Source organism: Micromys minutus, assembly GCF_963924665.1.
Source record: "Micromys minutus genome assembly, chromosome: 21".
In the NCBI taxonomy this organism is placed as follows: domain Eukaryota; kingdom Metazoa; phylum Chordata; class Mammalia; order Rodentia; family Muridae; genus Micromys; species Micromys minutus.
In genome coordinates, this window is record NC_137956.1 from 41,953,098 (window position 1) to 41,969,369 (window position 16,272).

The 16,272-nt window shown below is 40.6% G+C and overlaps 1 protein-coding gene across 13 annotated transcripts in view; it reads right to left on the bottom strand.

Annotated features, from left to right (window-relative positions):
• Nucleotides 1–16,272, bottom strand: part of ARPP21 (cAMP regulated phosphoprotein 21) — a 160,199-nt gene that overhangs the window by 73,456 nt on the left and 70,471 nt on the right. For 5 of the 13 annotated variants that reach the window (XM_080934818.1, XM_080934807.1, XM_080934808.1 and 2 more), the window contains 4 exons: nucleotides 12,341–12,449; nucleotides 10,257–10,358; nucleotides 4,723–4,760; nucleotides 2,849–2,908 (listed from right to left, as the gene is read on the bottom strand). In XM_080934818.1, the coding sequence (XP_080790944.1) occupies nucleotides 2,849–2,908; nucleotides 4,723–4,760; nucleotides 10,257–10,358; nucleotides 12,341–12,449 (309 nt within the window). The remainder of the gene's footprint in view (nucleotides 1–2,848; nucleotides 2,909–4,722; nucleotides 4,761–10,256; nucleotides 10,359–12,340; nucleotides 12,450–16,272) is intronic. The other 8 variants (XM_080934812.1, XM_080934806.1, XM_080934811.1 and 5 more) reach the window with 8 other exon arrangements.

Consider the following 16,272-nt stretch of genomic DNA (forward strand, 5'->3'; position numbering starts at 1 on the left):
TCAGGACCAGATATGAAGGAATCAACGCATGAAAAAAACCTCAATCCCTGATCAAAGCATTGCTTAAGATCAATCCCTCTAAGTGGATAATGCCCTGTTGGGGAGTGAGGAGTCCAGATAGATCTCCTAGAGTAATACTCTTGGTACCTGAGCTTCTGTTTCAGCTTAGGAAACTTTTGTCTATGGCTGGGGGAGACTGAGAAGGGAGATGGGTTTGAGAACAAGTGAAGACCCGTAGAGAAGCAAGGGATGTGGTGGGATGGAGAAATCAGAGTAAGAAGCGTTTTCATGAGTCGCAGTAGGTGGAAACGCCCCTTATCATGTGATATCTGTTGTCAGCGCCTTGGGGAAAGATGGTTTCAGAAGTAGCAGGCACCTGAGCAGAGACCTGATATAGGAAGGAGGTGTGCACCCCAGTGGCCAGGTGCCTTTAACTGACATGCTTTTAGAAATGTAAGAAGGCTATTGGGGCTGTTGTAGCAGAATAGCTCTCCCAGCCCCAAGAGCTTGTGTTTTCCAGTACAGTTTGTTCTTCGAACATCCAAGTTCAACTTCATTCTTCTCTTGTATAATTCTGATTATGATGACCCATCTCTGACAAACCAGCCAAACCTTAGTAAACTAAGAATGAGCCAGGAATGGGGCAACAATCTCCTCTGTAGATGATCAGTAGTGTCTGGAGCCCCAGCCTGCAGGATATGGCAGAATGTGCCCTCTAGGTGGGGGCAATCCTTTCTTCCATCACCATTGTCCCTTTATTTCTCCCTTCCTCCTGACTTCTGCACCTCCATGACAGAAATCCAGGCTTGCAAAAGCTCCAGTGTGGCTGAGACTGTCTTCACAAAGGTGGTGACTTCCACTTTTCCAGGGTGAGGTTAACACCCTTTGGCACTGGAAGAACTGTCTCCAGCAACTGGAGAAGCTCATCTAGACTTAACCTATCTTCCCTCATCCATAAAGTGACCTGAGCTGCCCTTCCCCAGCCTGCCTGGCGGCAGCTTCAAACAACATTCTAAGCCAGGATCTATGCAGTTTTTTAAAAAGGATAATTTAACTTTCTGCTTTTAGGAAATACCACAAATAGAATCCAAACTAAAAGATGCAATTATTTATGGTTTCTAGATGTGTACAAATTGAAATGTAACTCCTATTTTCTACACCTGGCTATTTATCGCAGTAATGGCAGGCTGGGGTCCTAAATGTATTTCATGTCTATGCTGTATGGAGTCATAAAGGTTACAGAAAAGCACATGCTCAAACGCCTTCCCCCTTGACCTTGTGAAATTCAATTTGGCCCTTTCTAATAGGCATCTAGGAAAATAATGGGCACTGGAGATTTTTGTAGACAACTAGGATTCCATTTTTGACAAATACACATTTTGTTCTGTTTCTTTGCTTATTGATAACTAATGACACTTTCTCTTACCTCTGAACATTGTGTTTTATTTTCCCCAAGTTAGATATGTACTCCTGACCACTTTTACAATGATCCATGTACCATTAGTATGTAAAACTTAGTGACTGGGGTAAGTGATGGGTTCCAAATTCTGATTGCTTCCCCGATTTTACCATAGCTCTGCTTGGAGGTGACTTGGGCATTGTGTTAAGGGAACTGGCTTTTTAAAGGCTGTATCTAATCCATATTACAGAGTGAGTGACTTCAGGGTCTGGGTTTGCAGTGGTAAAATTCAAGGTCATCACTGAAGTATTCAGAAACAAAAAAGGGGAGTATCTCATGATGCAGAAGAAACTTGGGAAAGCAATGGTCAGCCTAGAAAAGTTAGAAACAAGAAAACAAGACCCCAGTTTCTCCTTTACAACTAATGCCTAAGGGAAGAAGAGAACACCACTAATGATGAAGATCACAATTGAAACTGTTTGCGAAAGACTTTGTAAATCCATCTGCTTTTCTTCTTTTCTTTCTCTGAAATTATTAAAAGTTTGTTTGGTGTCTCATCTTTATTCTAACAGAGATCAACCCTCCCTAGTATGTAGGAATCTATCCATACATACACAATAAATACTGAATATTTTAAATGTGTGTGTGTGTGTGTGTGTGTGTGTGTGCGTGTGTGTTTGTGTTTGTACCAAGTTCTCTGTGTGTAGGTCTAAAGAGAACATACAGGAGGTGGTTCTCTCTACCATGTGGGTCCTGGGAATTGAACTTAGCTCATGAGGCTTGGTAAAAAGCACCTTTATCCTCTGAGCCTTCTTGAAGTCCTGATAAATCGAGTTTGTTTTTTTTTTTTTTTTTTTTAATAACACTGTTTACATCTGTCTTTATAAGGCATGTCAGGCAGACATTTAAGAAGTGGATGAAAAATGAGGCTGGCCCTCTGGTCTCAAAGATCTGTTAGCATAGCACAGATCGTGAAAAATAATTCCTTTCTCTTACACCACAAATCTTTGCCTAAATATTCCATTATAATTGAAGAAGCTTCATAATTTCCTTTTAGAAATTAAATAAGTGCTCAAAAATGTTTGAAATACTATGGTAGACAGAGTTATCACCAATTTAGTTTCCAGGATTGGGGATGAATACAGTTGTAGCCTTCCAGGGAAATCTTAACTTGGCTTAATTTGTCAATGTGGGTTTAAGAGCTTTCAAGCAGTTTAAACAGTGAATCCTCCACATAATGATACTTCCTATAAGAACCCAGAAGAAGAAAACACAAAGCTGTGTCTTTCCACCTCTTGCCCTGTCCAGTTGTGTAACAAACGCTACAGGAAGAAAACTGGACAAATTTTTAACTCCATGAACAGAAATATTGCATACTAACACTTATATTGCACACGGATTCTGCCACATCATCGGAAAACACAGTTTATGAAAGTAAACCATACCAACCGAAAGAGCTGTCTTTTCTTATAGGTCTCATTGCATATGTGCATATCTTCCTGGAGCCTACTGGGAATGAAAAACACCATGTTTATGACACAAAGCCTAAGGGTATGAGATGCTCTATGCAGAATGGATGCTCGCCACAGCATGCCTAGCTTGTAAACCAATCCCACACACTAGGATTTACCTGTGTGATGTTAAGGTTTGTATAAATAAATTCACAGTAGTAAGTAAGTATTAGAGCCTTTCATCCTATGCTAGATAGAGGGACAAGGGGAGGAATGTGAAAACAGAAGGGGCTGGTAGACTCAGGATAGAAGTTTAATTAAACATATGGGTTGAGGTTTTCCTTTAGATAACTGTAAAGTTATTTAATTAGATTCTCTGGAAACGTTAGTATTGCAGAAGTAAATGCCCATTATACAATGTATTTTTTTTTTTTATGATCGGACATTCAAATGAATGTTTCCTTCTTGGACTGTTAGGACATGTTCAGGTAGGCAATGGATAAAGATGACCAGTTATTATAATGTTGAATATGATTCAACTTGAATATCTAGGGACATTTAAGAGTCAATGAATAGGACTAGAGAACAGGGAAATGATTGATTAGAGGACCCAGAAATGTGCCTCTATGGAAGTGGAAGTGAACCATCAGTACTCAATGTCTCTGGTGTGGTTATAAAATTTCGAAATGCTTCAGAGCATCACCAAGGTAACTAATGATGGACTCTCAGTTTTACTAAAAATGGAGAGTTGTGCCTCAGATTCGATGGGCTTCAAATGAACATCTTCTGTCTTTCTTTCACCTAAAAGAGGTGAATCTCTCAATATTTCCAACTGCTAACCCAGTGGCATTTTATCTTTTAGACTGGTTATCTCTGATATCCAGTTTAAGTTCTGAGTAATAGCATTTCATGAACTTCCGTTTTAATCGGATTTAGAGGTCACCCATTATGTGGACACCTGAAATTAAATTAGCCCAGTGCTTTATTTACAAATCCTGTGTTTCTAAATCTAGTTGCAGATTTGATTAATCGACTGTGGTTAACACTACCTCCTTCCTTTGTCTGGAATTCACGTAATTGAATCATGGGTACTTTTAAGACCTGTGACACTTTCAAACTGTTTGAAAAGAATGTTAAACCTAAATAGTTTGCCCTAAACCCAAGACATTCTACAAACTCCATGAACACTGTTTCTCTAGGACCTCCCCACTGGGTCTTAAGCCAGCTTCACTGATAAATACAAAAGCCAGCATTTTAAAGAATGATTTCACATCAGCACTATCAAGAAGACAGGGAAAGCTGTGCAATTTGAAATCTATATCTATCTGTCTGTCTGTCTCTTTCTATCTCTATTTATCTGTACCTATACCTATACCTATACCTATACCTATACCTATACCTATACCTATACCTATACCTATACCTATACCTATACCTATACCTACATCTTTATCTTTGGCATAGCTATTTAAAGTGATGAGACCCAAGAAATGGTTGATGATTCTAAATTCACTTTCAGCAACCTTGCCAAGAAGCCACAGAAACTGAATATCCACCGGGTCTCTATTCTAATTTCTTGTCAAGGCTGACTGGACTTTATCTTTGGGAGGGCCAAAAACATCGACTTTGAGCAAAAATGCTTAACCCTCTGTCTGAAAGTAACTGAGAGAACTCCTTCTTTAAATCAAATGTTTTAAACATATCAAGGAACATATATGTGACTATATATGTGTGTACACATAGATATATGCATGTTTTCATACATATATTCAGGCACACACTTATATACTGGATACATATGAACATGAAAATGTAGAGGACACATGACAAACCATTCTTCTGAGGACACAAAAAACATAAATTTTATTTTACCTGTTGTCCAAAAATAGGCTTTCCTGGGAGCAAACTGACTGAAAAATAAAGATAAAAAGGTACCATGTCAGATGTGTGGAATTGGAAGAACTCCCTCAAATCCTTGCCTGATTTTAAAACTACTCTCCCTTCCTTGGGGCAAAGATTAAGGAAATTATGAACAAAAGAGGAGAATTTAAAAAGGAGAAAAATAGGTTAGTGTTGTCAGCAGGCGGCCAGTTCTCAGCAGCACAGGGCATTTTCCTCTGAGGAAGTCTCTGAGGATGAACAGAAGAAGTTCAAAGTCGGGATCAAGGTCAAAAGAGAAAGATGAGTCAAACGGCTGGAGAGAAAGGTGACTGTTTTGAGCAGCATCTTACACAAACCAAGGGCACAGATTCAATTCCAGACAAGGTAAGCAGATTTGACAGGGTCCACCTAGGGCTGGCAGAACAGTGAAGCCTAATCCTGAACTCCCCACTTCTTCTGTGACAGGCCCTCACAGAAGAAGGAGACTACTCCAAGTCTCTCAATATTGAAGAAAGGCCATTAATTATTAATCTGAATTGAGGGTAGGAGGCAGGACAGAAGACAAGCATTGACCAGTTTAATCTGATTAGAAAATGCTGCCAAGTGTCTTTTGCCTGGTTTGTCTTCGTTTTTTTCACAGAAAAGGCCAATAGCTTTCTTATTTTACTTCCCTTACTCTGCCACCTCTGGGGAAGAAAACTACCACCTTTAACCTGCCCAGATAAGGTGAATCACTTTAAACTTGACGAAAGAAAAAGAGAAGTCTATGCAAAACAGGCAGGTGCTTATGTGACAGCACATTATGTCTGAGGAAACAATATAGAATCACATTCAGGGTTAAGTGTTATCCGTCTATCCATCTATGTGCCATCTTCTGTGCATAGATTTCAAGATGAATGAGTGACCTACAGACGGGATAGAGACTTAACTACACTGGACTACAGTCATTCTTTAAGCACATGCATACATGCCAGTGTTTGGAAACCAGAGGGCAAGTCCAGGTGTTGTTCCTAAGAGGGTATCCATGTTTCATTGGCTTAAAAACCATTTTGTATTTGTGTGTATGTGTGTGTCCATGTGTATGCATGCACATGAAAGCACACATGTGAAGGTCAATTTGCAGGAGTCATTTCTTTTCTTTCTCGGGGTGTGTATTTGGGCCTTGAACTGAGGTTATCCAGCTTGGTGACCAGTGCCTTTACCTGATGAACTATCACACAGACCTCCAATTGGCTTTTGAAATAGGGTCTCTCACTGACCTAGAACTCACCAAGAAATATAGGTTAGTTGGCCAGAGACCCCAGGACCCACCTGTTTCTGAGTCCCCAGTGGAATTATAAGCATGTGACATCATGCTTCATGGTTTCTTGGCTGGGTTTGGGGTAAACAAACTCACGTTCTGGTGCTTTGCTTTACCAACTGAGCCATCTCTCTAGCCTCTGTGAGCAGTTCATTAAATTAAAACTGCAGGTTCATGAAGCTAACACTCAGAGAGGCAAGCCAGAGAGTTGTCCACTTTCTGACAGCGAAATCACTTCTTTCCACTAAAGCCCAAGGCTCTGTTTAGTTATGGAGTCTATTGGATGGTCAGAAAGAAGTCGGTGGGCTTTATAATACTGCCACCAGGTACTTGAATTGGAGAACCAACCTATTTAAGGGAGCTGATCTTCAGACTTTTAAACTACAAACAGTTGAGGGGAGGAGAGACTAAACAACTTCAATTCTTGGGCTGAAAAAGCAGGATGCCAACAAATCAAATACTTGTGGCCAAAAGGACCCTTCAAGAGTATGCCTCTGGGTGCTTAGAAAGATCCTCAGAAGTGGCCCCCTCCCCCAGAGGCCCTTCCCCACACCCTCATGAGTGAGAAAGCTATGGGCTGTGATTCAGTAGCTGGTGGAAATAAACTTTCGAAAAGGGAGTATTAATAACTTTGCACATTTAATGGCAGAGAAAGATAAAAGTGTCACAGTAATTAAGTACAACATTTAAAGCTGTCACTTATGCGCAGACCCGGATATAAAAGGCTTCTTCTTCTTTTTTCCAAAGAAGAAAATGATTTTGCTTAATGGATCATAGTTCTCCCCCACATCCCACCCCCACTGTGCTCATAGCCTGTGCCCTCTCAGCCACTCAGAGGGCAGACCCCACACATGGTGGAGGGGCAAGCAGGAGCCTGCCTGGAGCCCTATCAACACACATATGCCTTCAGCCAAATTCCTTCCAGGCAAAACAGGTCTTTCTTGAGCACCCTGATTTATTAACCTGTCTTCCCAAGGTTAGTAATATCAGGTAGAAAGGGGCAGAAAACAAGATTAAGTTCTCACCAAAGAAATAACGTTTTTCCCCAAATATTACCGACAATAGAGGCATAGTGGTTTATTATTCGAGAGCTAAATTTGTCTGTACACTTACAACTATTAGGCTCTCGGATAGCATCTTATCTCAAGGTACCAAACTTTGGAAGCCATGTTTGAAATTATTCCTAGAGTGTCACCAACATGCCTATCTTGTTCATGCAGTCGCATGTATAAAAACACACAGGTACACGTGCACACAGCACACATGCACACTGTTTCTCAAACACTCCCACATCTGAGACACATTCCTCAAAACATTCAAGAAGATTTCTCATTTTAAGATTAGCTTGACCCTTGCTAAAGTCTGAACTTTCTATGGTTAGTCCAGGTAGGGAACCATACGAATAGACTTGATATTTGAATAGTGACTATATAAGTAATAATTGATGAACAAAACAGATTTTGTTCATTTTGTCTTTTTTTTAAATGAGAAAATAAAATCAAAGAATAGTAAAAATAAAGATTATACTTCTAAAACACTGGGTCCTTATGCTGGATCCTTTGTATTGGTTCAATAGTTTACTGGATGTGATGTCAGTATTATTGTGTGGGAAATGATCTTGTACCTCAACAACTTGAGTGGGTGATAATGACCCATCATCTCGGGAACTGCAGGTGCATAGATGAATGTCCCATGAAGTGGGCTGTCAAGGATTGGTGAGCAAGACATGTCCAGGTATATTTTGTTCAAGAAAGTTCATGTGGCCCTGTTACATCCTTCAGATGTTGAGTTGATAGAGACTGTGGTGACATCTTGTTGATACAGGATCATCTCCCATGACTTAACACTCACAACCTACCCACATTGTCCCCAACAGTGTGTAGTCAGAGGGGGAAATCGCCACTGCTAAGATTACATCATAGAAAACGGTTGCTTCCGTTTCATGTTTCATGAATCGCATTCTCTTTGGAAAGTGAGTTGCCATTTCTGGAGACACACAACAGTCTCCAGGGAAGCTAACCTTCAAGAAAATTTCAAACCACAGACTGGTTCCAATGAACAAAGGTGACCCTCCAGGATACCACATGAGCAGATCTGGAAACAGCTAACAGTTCCTCAGTCAAATCATCAGGAGCTAAGCCCAGCTAAGAGCTGAGTAGAAACCTCTGTTAGAGCCTATGAGCTACCACTGCCCTCCGATCCACAGCTGATGGTGAGGTCATAAGGACATTTACCTTGCTCTATGCTAAACATTTGGGGATGATTTATCATATTCAATAAGTAGTTAACTACAGAGTGCTAGAGACAAGACTGCCTGTACGGGCCAAGGGAATGGCTGTGAACACGAGTTCTCCTCTTTTAGGCTTTTAGGGTCATGAGATGTTACAGGAAGGTATTAAACAAAGGAAGGGATTTTTTCCCCTTAGAAACACAACATCATTTTACTAATCATGTCAGATTTTTTTTTCAGAGGTGAATGGGCTGCCTCCCACTCACTACAAAAGTACTCTTGCCCTCTCGTGACAAGGGCAAACGTTTTAGTCACTTCATTCTCTTATCCAGTGAGTTTGTATCAAGGCATGTTCTGACCATATAAAGAGTCTTAGTAGTTCGCACATATTTTCTAGACTGGCACCCTTAGCTTCCGCTCTGTTTTACTCTTCCATGTTCTCTTAATTTAAGAGCTCTGGACCAGAGTACTCAGTCATTAAATTTCTATTTCAGTGTTTTCAAGAAATTTGCCATTGGGAGCATGTAAGGGTAAAACCAGGATGGCAGATGTTGCCTCTTCTGCAGCTTCAAGAGTTGGCGTGAGTGGGGGACACTGACTCTTGCCTTGCTTTGAAGCAGCCTCCCTCAAACTGAGAAACAAAGTGTGCAGCTGACTGGGTGTGTCTCCAAGCAACAAGCCACTACATCAGAGAGAGATTCAACTTGGCTGAGAATACAGGAGGTGTTGACCACAGAGGACTACAGAGGACCACACTGAAGCCTCCTCTACTGTGGTCAGGATCAGGCTCCCTGTCACCTGAGGATTTCACAGGAGAGGAAACTATGGCAATCTCTTAGTGTTTTAACTCATTGACTTTGAAATTCAGCTTTTGATTTTTTTTCCATTTTAATTTTTATCTAATTTAATTGCATTTGGATTTGAGCATAATGGGAAAGAGAACAAAAAAAAAAAAAAAAAAAAAAAAAAAAAAAAGAATCCCAACCACACTTTCGTTGTTTGGTTTTAAACAACAACAAAAAGAAATTGTTTAGTGAATATTCCCTTGACGAATAGTTTATGAATTTGATTCGATCTGAAATCAACAGGGGGATGGACAGGATCAACTATCGTTATTATAGTCAAGTGTCCACATTTGCTAATAATTGAGAACATAGTGTGTGTGTGTGTGTGTGTGTGTGTGTGTGTGTGTGTGTGGGTAAGAGAGAGTCTGCAGTAACACAGTGCTCTACACTTCTTCTGGGTTTTGCTGATCTTTAAACAAAAAGGCATTTTGTTTGCATTGTATGTTTGTGCATATATGTGTGCACCTGTAGAAATGTGTGTGTAGTATATGCACATGTATATAATATGCCTGTGTGAATATGTGGGGATCAGAGGCCCACAATGGGTGTCTCTTTCTATTGCTCTCTACCTTTTTGTTTGTAGACAGTCTCTCTAGGAAGCAGGAGCCTGCAAATGAACTAGACTGTTTAGCCAATGAGCTCCTAGGATCCACCTGTGTCTGCCTCTTTAGTGCTTGTGTTATGGAAGCCTGTCACCAGGCCTGTCTTTTACAAGGGTGCTGGGGATCTAAACCAACGTCTTTATGATTGTACCTAAGCATAGCACTCACTGGGCTCTCCCTGGCCTCTAATACTAATATATACATATATAAAAAATCACTTATAGGTGATCTGCTACCTAGTATAGATGGAAAGAAATTTCAGAAGTTGACAACCCTTTCTGGACCATCTCCTTTACTGATCCACACCACCTCTCTCTACCCTCATAGGTCATGCCCTGGGGGGGACAGGCACATACAACAGACTCATGGACTGTTTTCACCCCATCCCTGAACCAGGTTCTCTCTGGAAAACATTTGTGTTTTCTGCTTTGTAACTCGCTCCTTGCTCCCAGCCTCTATACTCCCTGCCGGGTCTTTGTCCAAGAAATGAGGGGCCGTTCTGCTGATGGAAGGACCATGCTCAAGAGGCAATTAAAACAACTACTCACATCATGTGCAAATATTCTCTCCCTCACTCTCTGATATTCCTCTTCTCTCTCTTCAATTGATTTACTTCGTCTGTCATCTCTAAATGGGTGCATTCTGTTCTGCTGAACAGAGAAAAGAAATCGGGAGGGTTATCCATGGTGAGCTGTGAAGCAACCGTCAGCTGAGAATAATAAGTGCTCATTTAGATAACCAGAGCCTGACAAGCCCCACCCCCTCTGCTCCCTGAGAAGTCTAAGCTGGGAGACATAGATTTGTGTCTATCTTTGTGTGTGTGTGTGTGTGTGTGTCTGTGTGTGGTGTATGTGTGTATATGTATGCAAGTGTGTGTGCATGTGTATGTGTGCATCTCTCTTTTTTCCTCTCTCCGTGTGTGTGTGTGTGTGTGTGTGTATCTGTGTGTAACCTGCTGACATAGGAAGAATTTGCAACTCCTGGTTTCATCTCTACAGAGAAAAGTAGAATGAATATTTCAAAAATGAGCAGGCTCGCATATGCTTCCAGAATCGGCCCAGAGTTGGGATGGTCAGGAAGAGCCTTTTTCATCTTTGCTGAGTGTGTCTGACCACAACAGGAGGAAACATCTTGATGGGAAAGAGGGAAGAGTGAATTCAGGGGATCTGGGGGGGGGGGGGGTCATGTGGCTGTGAATATTGAGGATCTCAAGAAAGTAGAGAAAGTGGGGACCTAAAAGAGCCCTGTGATGATCTCTGGCTCCTAGGCCATTTTTGTTCACTCTGTGGCTGACCCTGTGAATTGTATGGAGAATATAAAATCAGCCTAGAAAACCTGTTTGCTGGTAATGGTCGGCCCAGAGAAATCTAAAAGAACAATGCAAAGAACCCAGCATGAGAAATGTGTTGTCATCATCCTTTCCCTGACCAAAGCTCTGCTGCTTCTCAGCTGCCTCCCTCCTGTTCTTTGCCATTGTGGACAAGGTCCTCTCTACCCTAAGCACATACATCCATACGTCCACCAGACACCCATGAGTACACAACATAGGCATGTTTTGGAGTCAACAAGAGCCCCATTGCAGCCCAGGGCTGGTGGCAGCAGTAGTGAGAGACAAGGTGGTACAGATGGAGAACAGGCTCTTTAAAAATCGCACTGAGAGATGGATATGCCAGCTCAGAATGACTCACTTTGAGAAATTAGCACGGGACCTTGGGGGAGATACTTATTGTCTTACCTTCATGAATTCTAAAGCAAAGGCCTGTTTCAAAGACCCCTATATTATTCTCAGACAGCAAGTGCAATTGTCATGGCATACCCTGGCCTTCTGACATTCTTATTGTCACTAAATGTTTTTTTTAGGGGGGGTTATTATTTACTTAGTTTTCTTGCTTGTAACCCTCTCCCTCCTACCCACACAGAGAAGAGATTCAGTAAGGTCTCTTTACCTTTGGTCAAGAACCATGATTAAGGTTGTTTCTACAATGACATAGTGCTTCGTCACAGGCAAGATATACAGCGATCAGTTCCCGCTACACTTCATGCAAACAGGCAAACACATTACACAGACCATCAGACACGGGGAAAAGGGGTGGGAGACTAGAACGTAAACTCGATGTTTTGCTGTGAAGACTTTTTTTTTTTAGGATAGTTGCAAAATTCTCCTGTCCTCACCATAACAAGGTATGTTCTTTACAGCTACACCGGTGGCTCATCGGTCCTCAGTGATAATCCAACTCAAAGTGTGCACAACGGAAGGACAGAGCTGTAGGGAGTGGAGCGACTGGCAGAGTTACACACACATCTGGAAATGCAGCTGACAAGCTTACCCCCACAGCTGGAGCTTGCGGCATCCCGACCCCCACCACAACATGCAGCAAAGACTGCGCCAAGCACCACCCATGCAGAGCCCAACACAGAGCCACTGCTAAGCAACTGGAGCAACACCAGGTGGCTACCCAGTGAATGCAGGAGGGGGAGGCAGTAGAGGCCAAGGGGTTGGAGAGAAGGCAGTGGTTTTCAGAGGCAGAGGGTAGGGTTGGGAGGCAGGAGGGGACAACAGGGGTAACAAGAACATCAGTCAGCCCACCTTCAAAAACAACAATGTCAGCCACTCTCAAACTTGAGAACCAACCTGATTGTCTTCTTTATCAATACTAGAGTTATCTCGCTTCAAGATAAACCGCTTCTGGGACTCTTCACTTTTTTCATCTTTTAAATGTTCACAAAACCTTTGCTCTGGTCTGCCAGCAAAGTAAAACATATCAATAAAAGTATTGCTTTCCCATCTCAATAAACTCAGTTTGTAGTGAGTTTTCCCTCCCCACAGTGGCATTTAACTTACAAGAGAAAAGAGAGAAAGAGAAAGTCTTATAATTTGGTTGTGAAATTAGAATCACTGGCAATACATAGGCAGGTCATAATATGTCACTAACATGTCACTCCACATGGGGGTTACAATACCTTTTGTCACTTCCAACTCAGAACCTTGCTTGCTACATGCTGAGCATCATGGATAAACTTACAGAAACATTTCAGGTCATTAACACACACAGTATTTGCTTTGATATCTTCATTAGCTCTTTGGGCCTATGGTGGCTTCTGAACATATAATTTCCCCCATTCACACTCTCAAGCAAATATGAAGTCGTTGTTACTATTTATATTTTCTGGTGCTGAGGATTGAACCTAGGAGCTCATGCTTGCTAGCAAGGACTGTAAATGAGCTACATCCTCAGCATCTTCAGCATCTCCTGTTTTCTTTCTCCTTGTATCTTTGAGACCTGAGTTGTAGAGAGTAGACTTGAATTCACTTTGTAGCTCAAGCTGGTCTTGAGCCAATGCCCTCCTACCTCAACCTTATGAGTGGATAAAATGACTGGTGTGCACCATCAGGCCCAGATAAATATACACACTTAAAACAGAATGCATTCTCTCATACATGTCTGGTAACTTCCTCTTAGCACATGGTTAGGGTCCTCGGAGTAGTGAGAGCTTTGTTTAAAACATATTTCTGCTTCTCCCCAGTTCCAGATGCCCTGGGGATTTTGTTCCTTTGGCCGCTGACCTTAAAGACTTTATCTTCTAAATCAGCTCAGTAATTAAGAAAGCTAAAGATATTTAGTTTAAACAACTTGTTAGCTGATTGGTGTGAAGGGAAGGCTCTGAGTAGTTGACTGCTAAAGACTAGTCAATTGATTTTGCCAAATCTCTTAATCATTATGGCTTAATTTCCCATGAGCAGCACTGCACTCGTCTGAGAACTCAGTGAATGAGTTGGGACTTGGCTTCACCACATGGGCAGGACAGGCAGAAGTGTTTTTCTTTGGGTTAAGAACAATGTCTCTGGTCTTCTGGAGTTCCTACCCCTGCTGGATTCCTAGTGTCACAGGCAATGAAAGTCATTTTACAGTGCCTGTGATCTCCAGTGGATGACCAGCAACCAAGAAAACGGTTTCCCACAAGCAGCACTTTGGTGACAAAGGAAAGTCTTAGGCTTCTAATTCAAGTTGGGAGGAGAAGCCCTCTCTCCTCAACACCTGTCCATAAGTGAGGACAGTGGTAGTGGGTAGCCAAGAGCAGAAAAGCTCAGACAGTGCCAGCCACAGTGTACAAGTTTTATAGAACGATGCCATTCTCTTGCCCCATCCTATTGGTATAAGTAGGAAGCAGAAGGAGCATCATTTTAAGATGAGGAAAGCATCTCTTAGTCATCACTTTGACTCCATGACTACAGATTTGCCCAGGAAACCATAGTCATCCAACAGCCTGGCTACAATCCTACAGACATTGTGATACAGTCCTATGGTTATAAGGTAAACAGTGGGCTGGAGATAGGGACTGGGAGGCTCACCCCTCAACTTAAAGAACCAAGAAGACTTATCACATCATCTTGGTGATTGATGTAAACATTTATCACCAAACTTACAATATAATAAAATATAACTAATGACCCGGACATGGAAATAGGACATAAGAAATGAACAAGACTGAGACAGGTCAGTCACCATATGCTTGGGTTCCTTACTGTAGAGTGAAGGTTTTAGATGGTAACATGTTCAGTTAGAGTTTGGGGCAAATGACAACTCCCCCAAATGATTTAGTATCCTGGTATTTCCAACCAATATTTCTTTGGCTGTTATATCTTGTCTGTACCCTTCTTTCTCTCTTTTTTGTTCTTTCTTTTTTGCATAGCAAACTGAAATGAGGATGTCAATTTAAATAAAGATGCTGATTACATCAGTGCTGACTACATCACATCACTGTCAATTTGTCTCTTCTGATAGCCTCACAGACTTGTCTTTTAAACCCTAATAAATGAAATAATTTGCCTACATTCACAGATTTCCTTTCTGTATTTGTTTTTAACAGTCTTCAAATATTCATACACAGCAAGGGGTCCCAAGAACATAGACAATTTGAGGCATGAGTCCAAGATAAAACATATTTGAGTGATAACTCAAAATGCTAGCTGGTAGGTAGCTGGAAAGTCATTATAAACCTTCTTCTTAGTACCCATATCTAAACATGGTGCCAGCAAAACACAGCTGAATAAATGAATGGATCAATGAATGTATGAGTGGTGATTTAGCCTGAACAAATCATTATAGCTCAGAGATGGATTGAGAGTTGCTCAATCAGATATGAGGTCATAATTTCTGTAATTATAGAACAGGACATCAGCGTTTGGTTAGTTGGAGCACAAATTCAAACTAAAAACAGAATGGCCATTGAACATGCATATATGATAATCTTTTAACAAAAGGCTGAGAGATCTAGGATATAGAAGGAAGTTTAATCTTCCTCCTCCTTGGTTTTGGAACACATTGGTGCAAAGTGTGATAAAGTTCTATTTTAATGTCCCTTCTGAAATCCCATTTCTTCATAATGTTGTTACTTATGGTGACATATATCATATATATGTATGCATTTACAAAAATACTTTGATGGCATGATAAAACTTAATTATAAGAATATTGTTATTTATAATGTAAATATTAAGAATAATTCATGCTCTGATATAAATTATATAAAATAAAATTTCAGTGACTGATTTGCAAGTATCTTCTTTAATTATATCTTCAAAAATTAGAAAAAAGTTAGTTCTTTCAGGTTTCTTGAAAAGTATTTTGCATGCTCATAAATTATCTTTGAGGTTTGTTTAAAAATAACCAAGCAACTCTAATAAGATATTTTTTCCAGTATGGCTTTACGAAGAAGTATTTATGATGTTAGAGTTAACCAAAGTTAAAGTTGAAATACTGCAGAAATTGAATTAAAATCTACTGAGAATGGGCCATTGTATCCTAGCTATCAAAAAATCACCATTACAACGAATTCAACAAACTAGTATTCTTTCTGAACCACATGATGAATGACACTGAAGAGATTTATTCAGGGCTAGTATTTCAAGCAGTAATGAATTACTTTTAATCTATGAACACAGAAATGCAATTCAAGAACAATTTGTGAAGCTATGAGAAGCCATGTGTTTGTTGAATGTCGATAAGTGGTCTTCACTATGAAAGTCATGGACATGCATCATACCAGCCTAATTTATCACATTTACTTTTATCTTTTTTTGTTAGAATTTGTTTCATGAGGTATCATGTCTAGCTTTCTATATATCATTACCAAAACATGTAGAAAATCAAAGTAATGCTTGTTTTATTGGGTAATAGCTTCCTCCTCCCCAGGTAAAAATCCGTAGCATGTATAGCACCATTGCTCCCAGTTTGTCACAGATTGCTTTCGCATGGTGACTATGCTTGCATCTCTAGCCAGTATCTTGGTCTCTTTGGGGAATAATAAAAAGATTAAATTTACTCTGTGCTGTCTCTCCTATAGACAGAACTCATGAAAAGGAGGCTGGCTGGTGACTACAATCAAATCTCTCTTCTACTCAATCAATTCTAGTCTTAGTTCAATAGACATTTCCTTAGAAGCTTAAAAATAAATGAACATTCATGACTACTGTTATTTTAATTTCACTTCTCTTTAAGTGTTTTTTAACAGTTTGGTTTTGCTGTTAGGTTCTTAAGACCAAACTTGTGACTCATCTTCCAA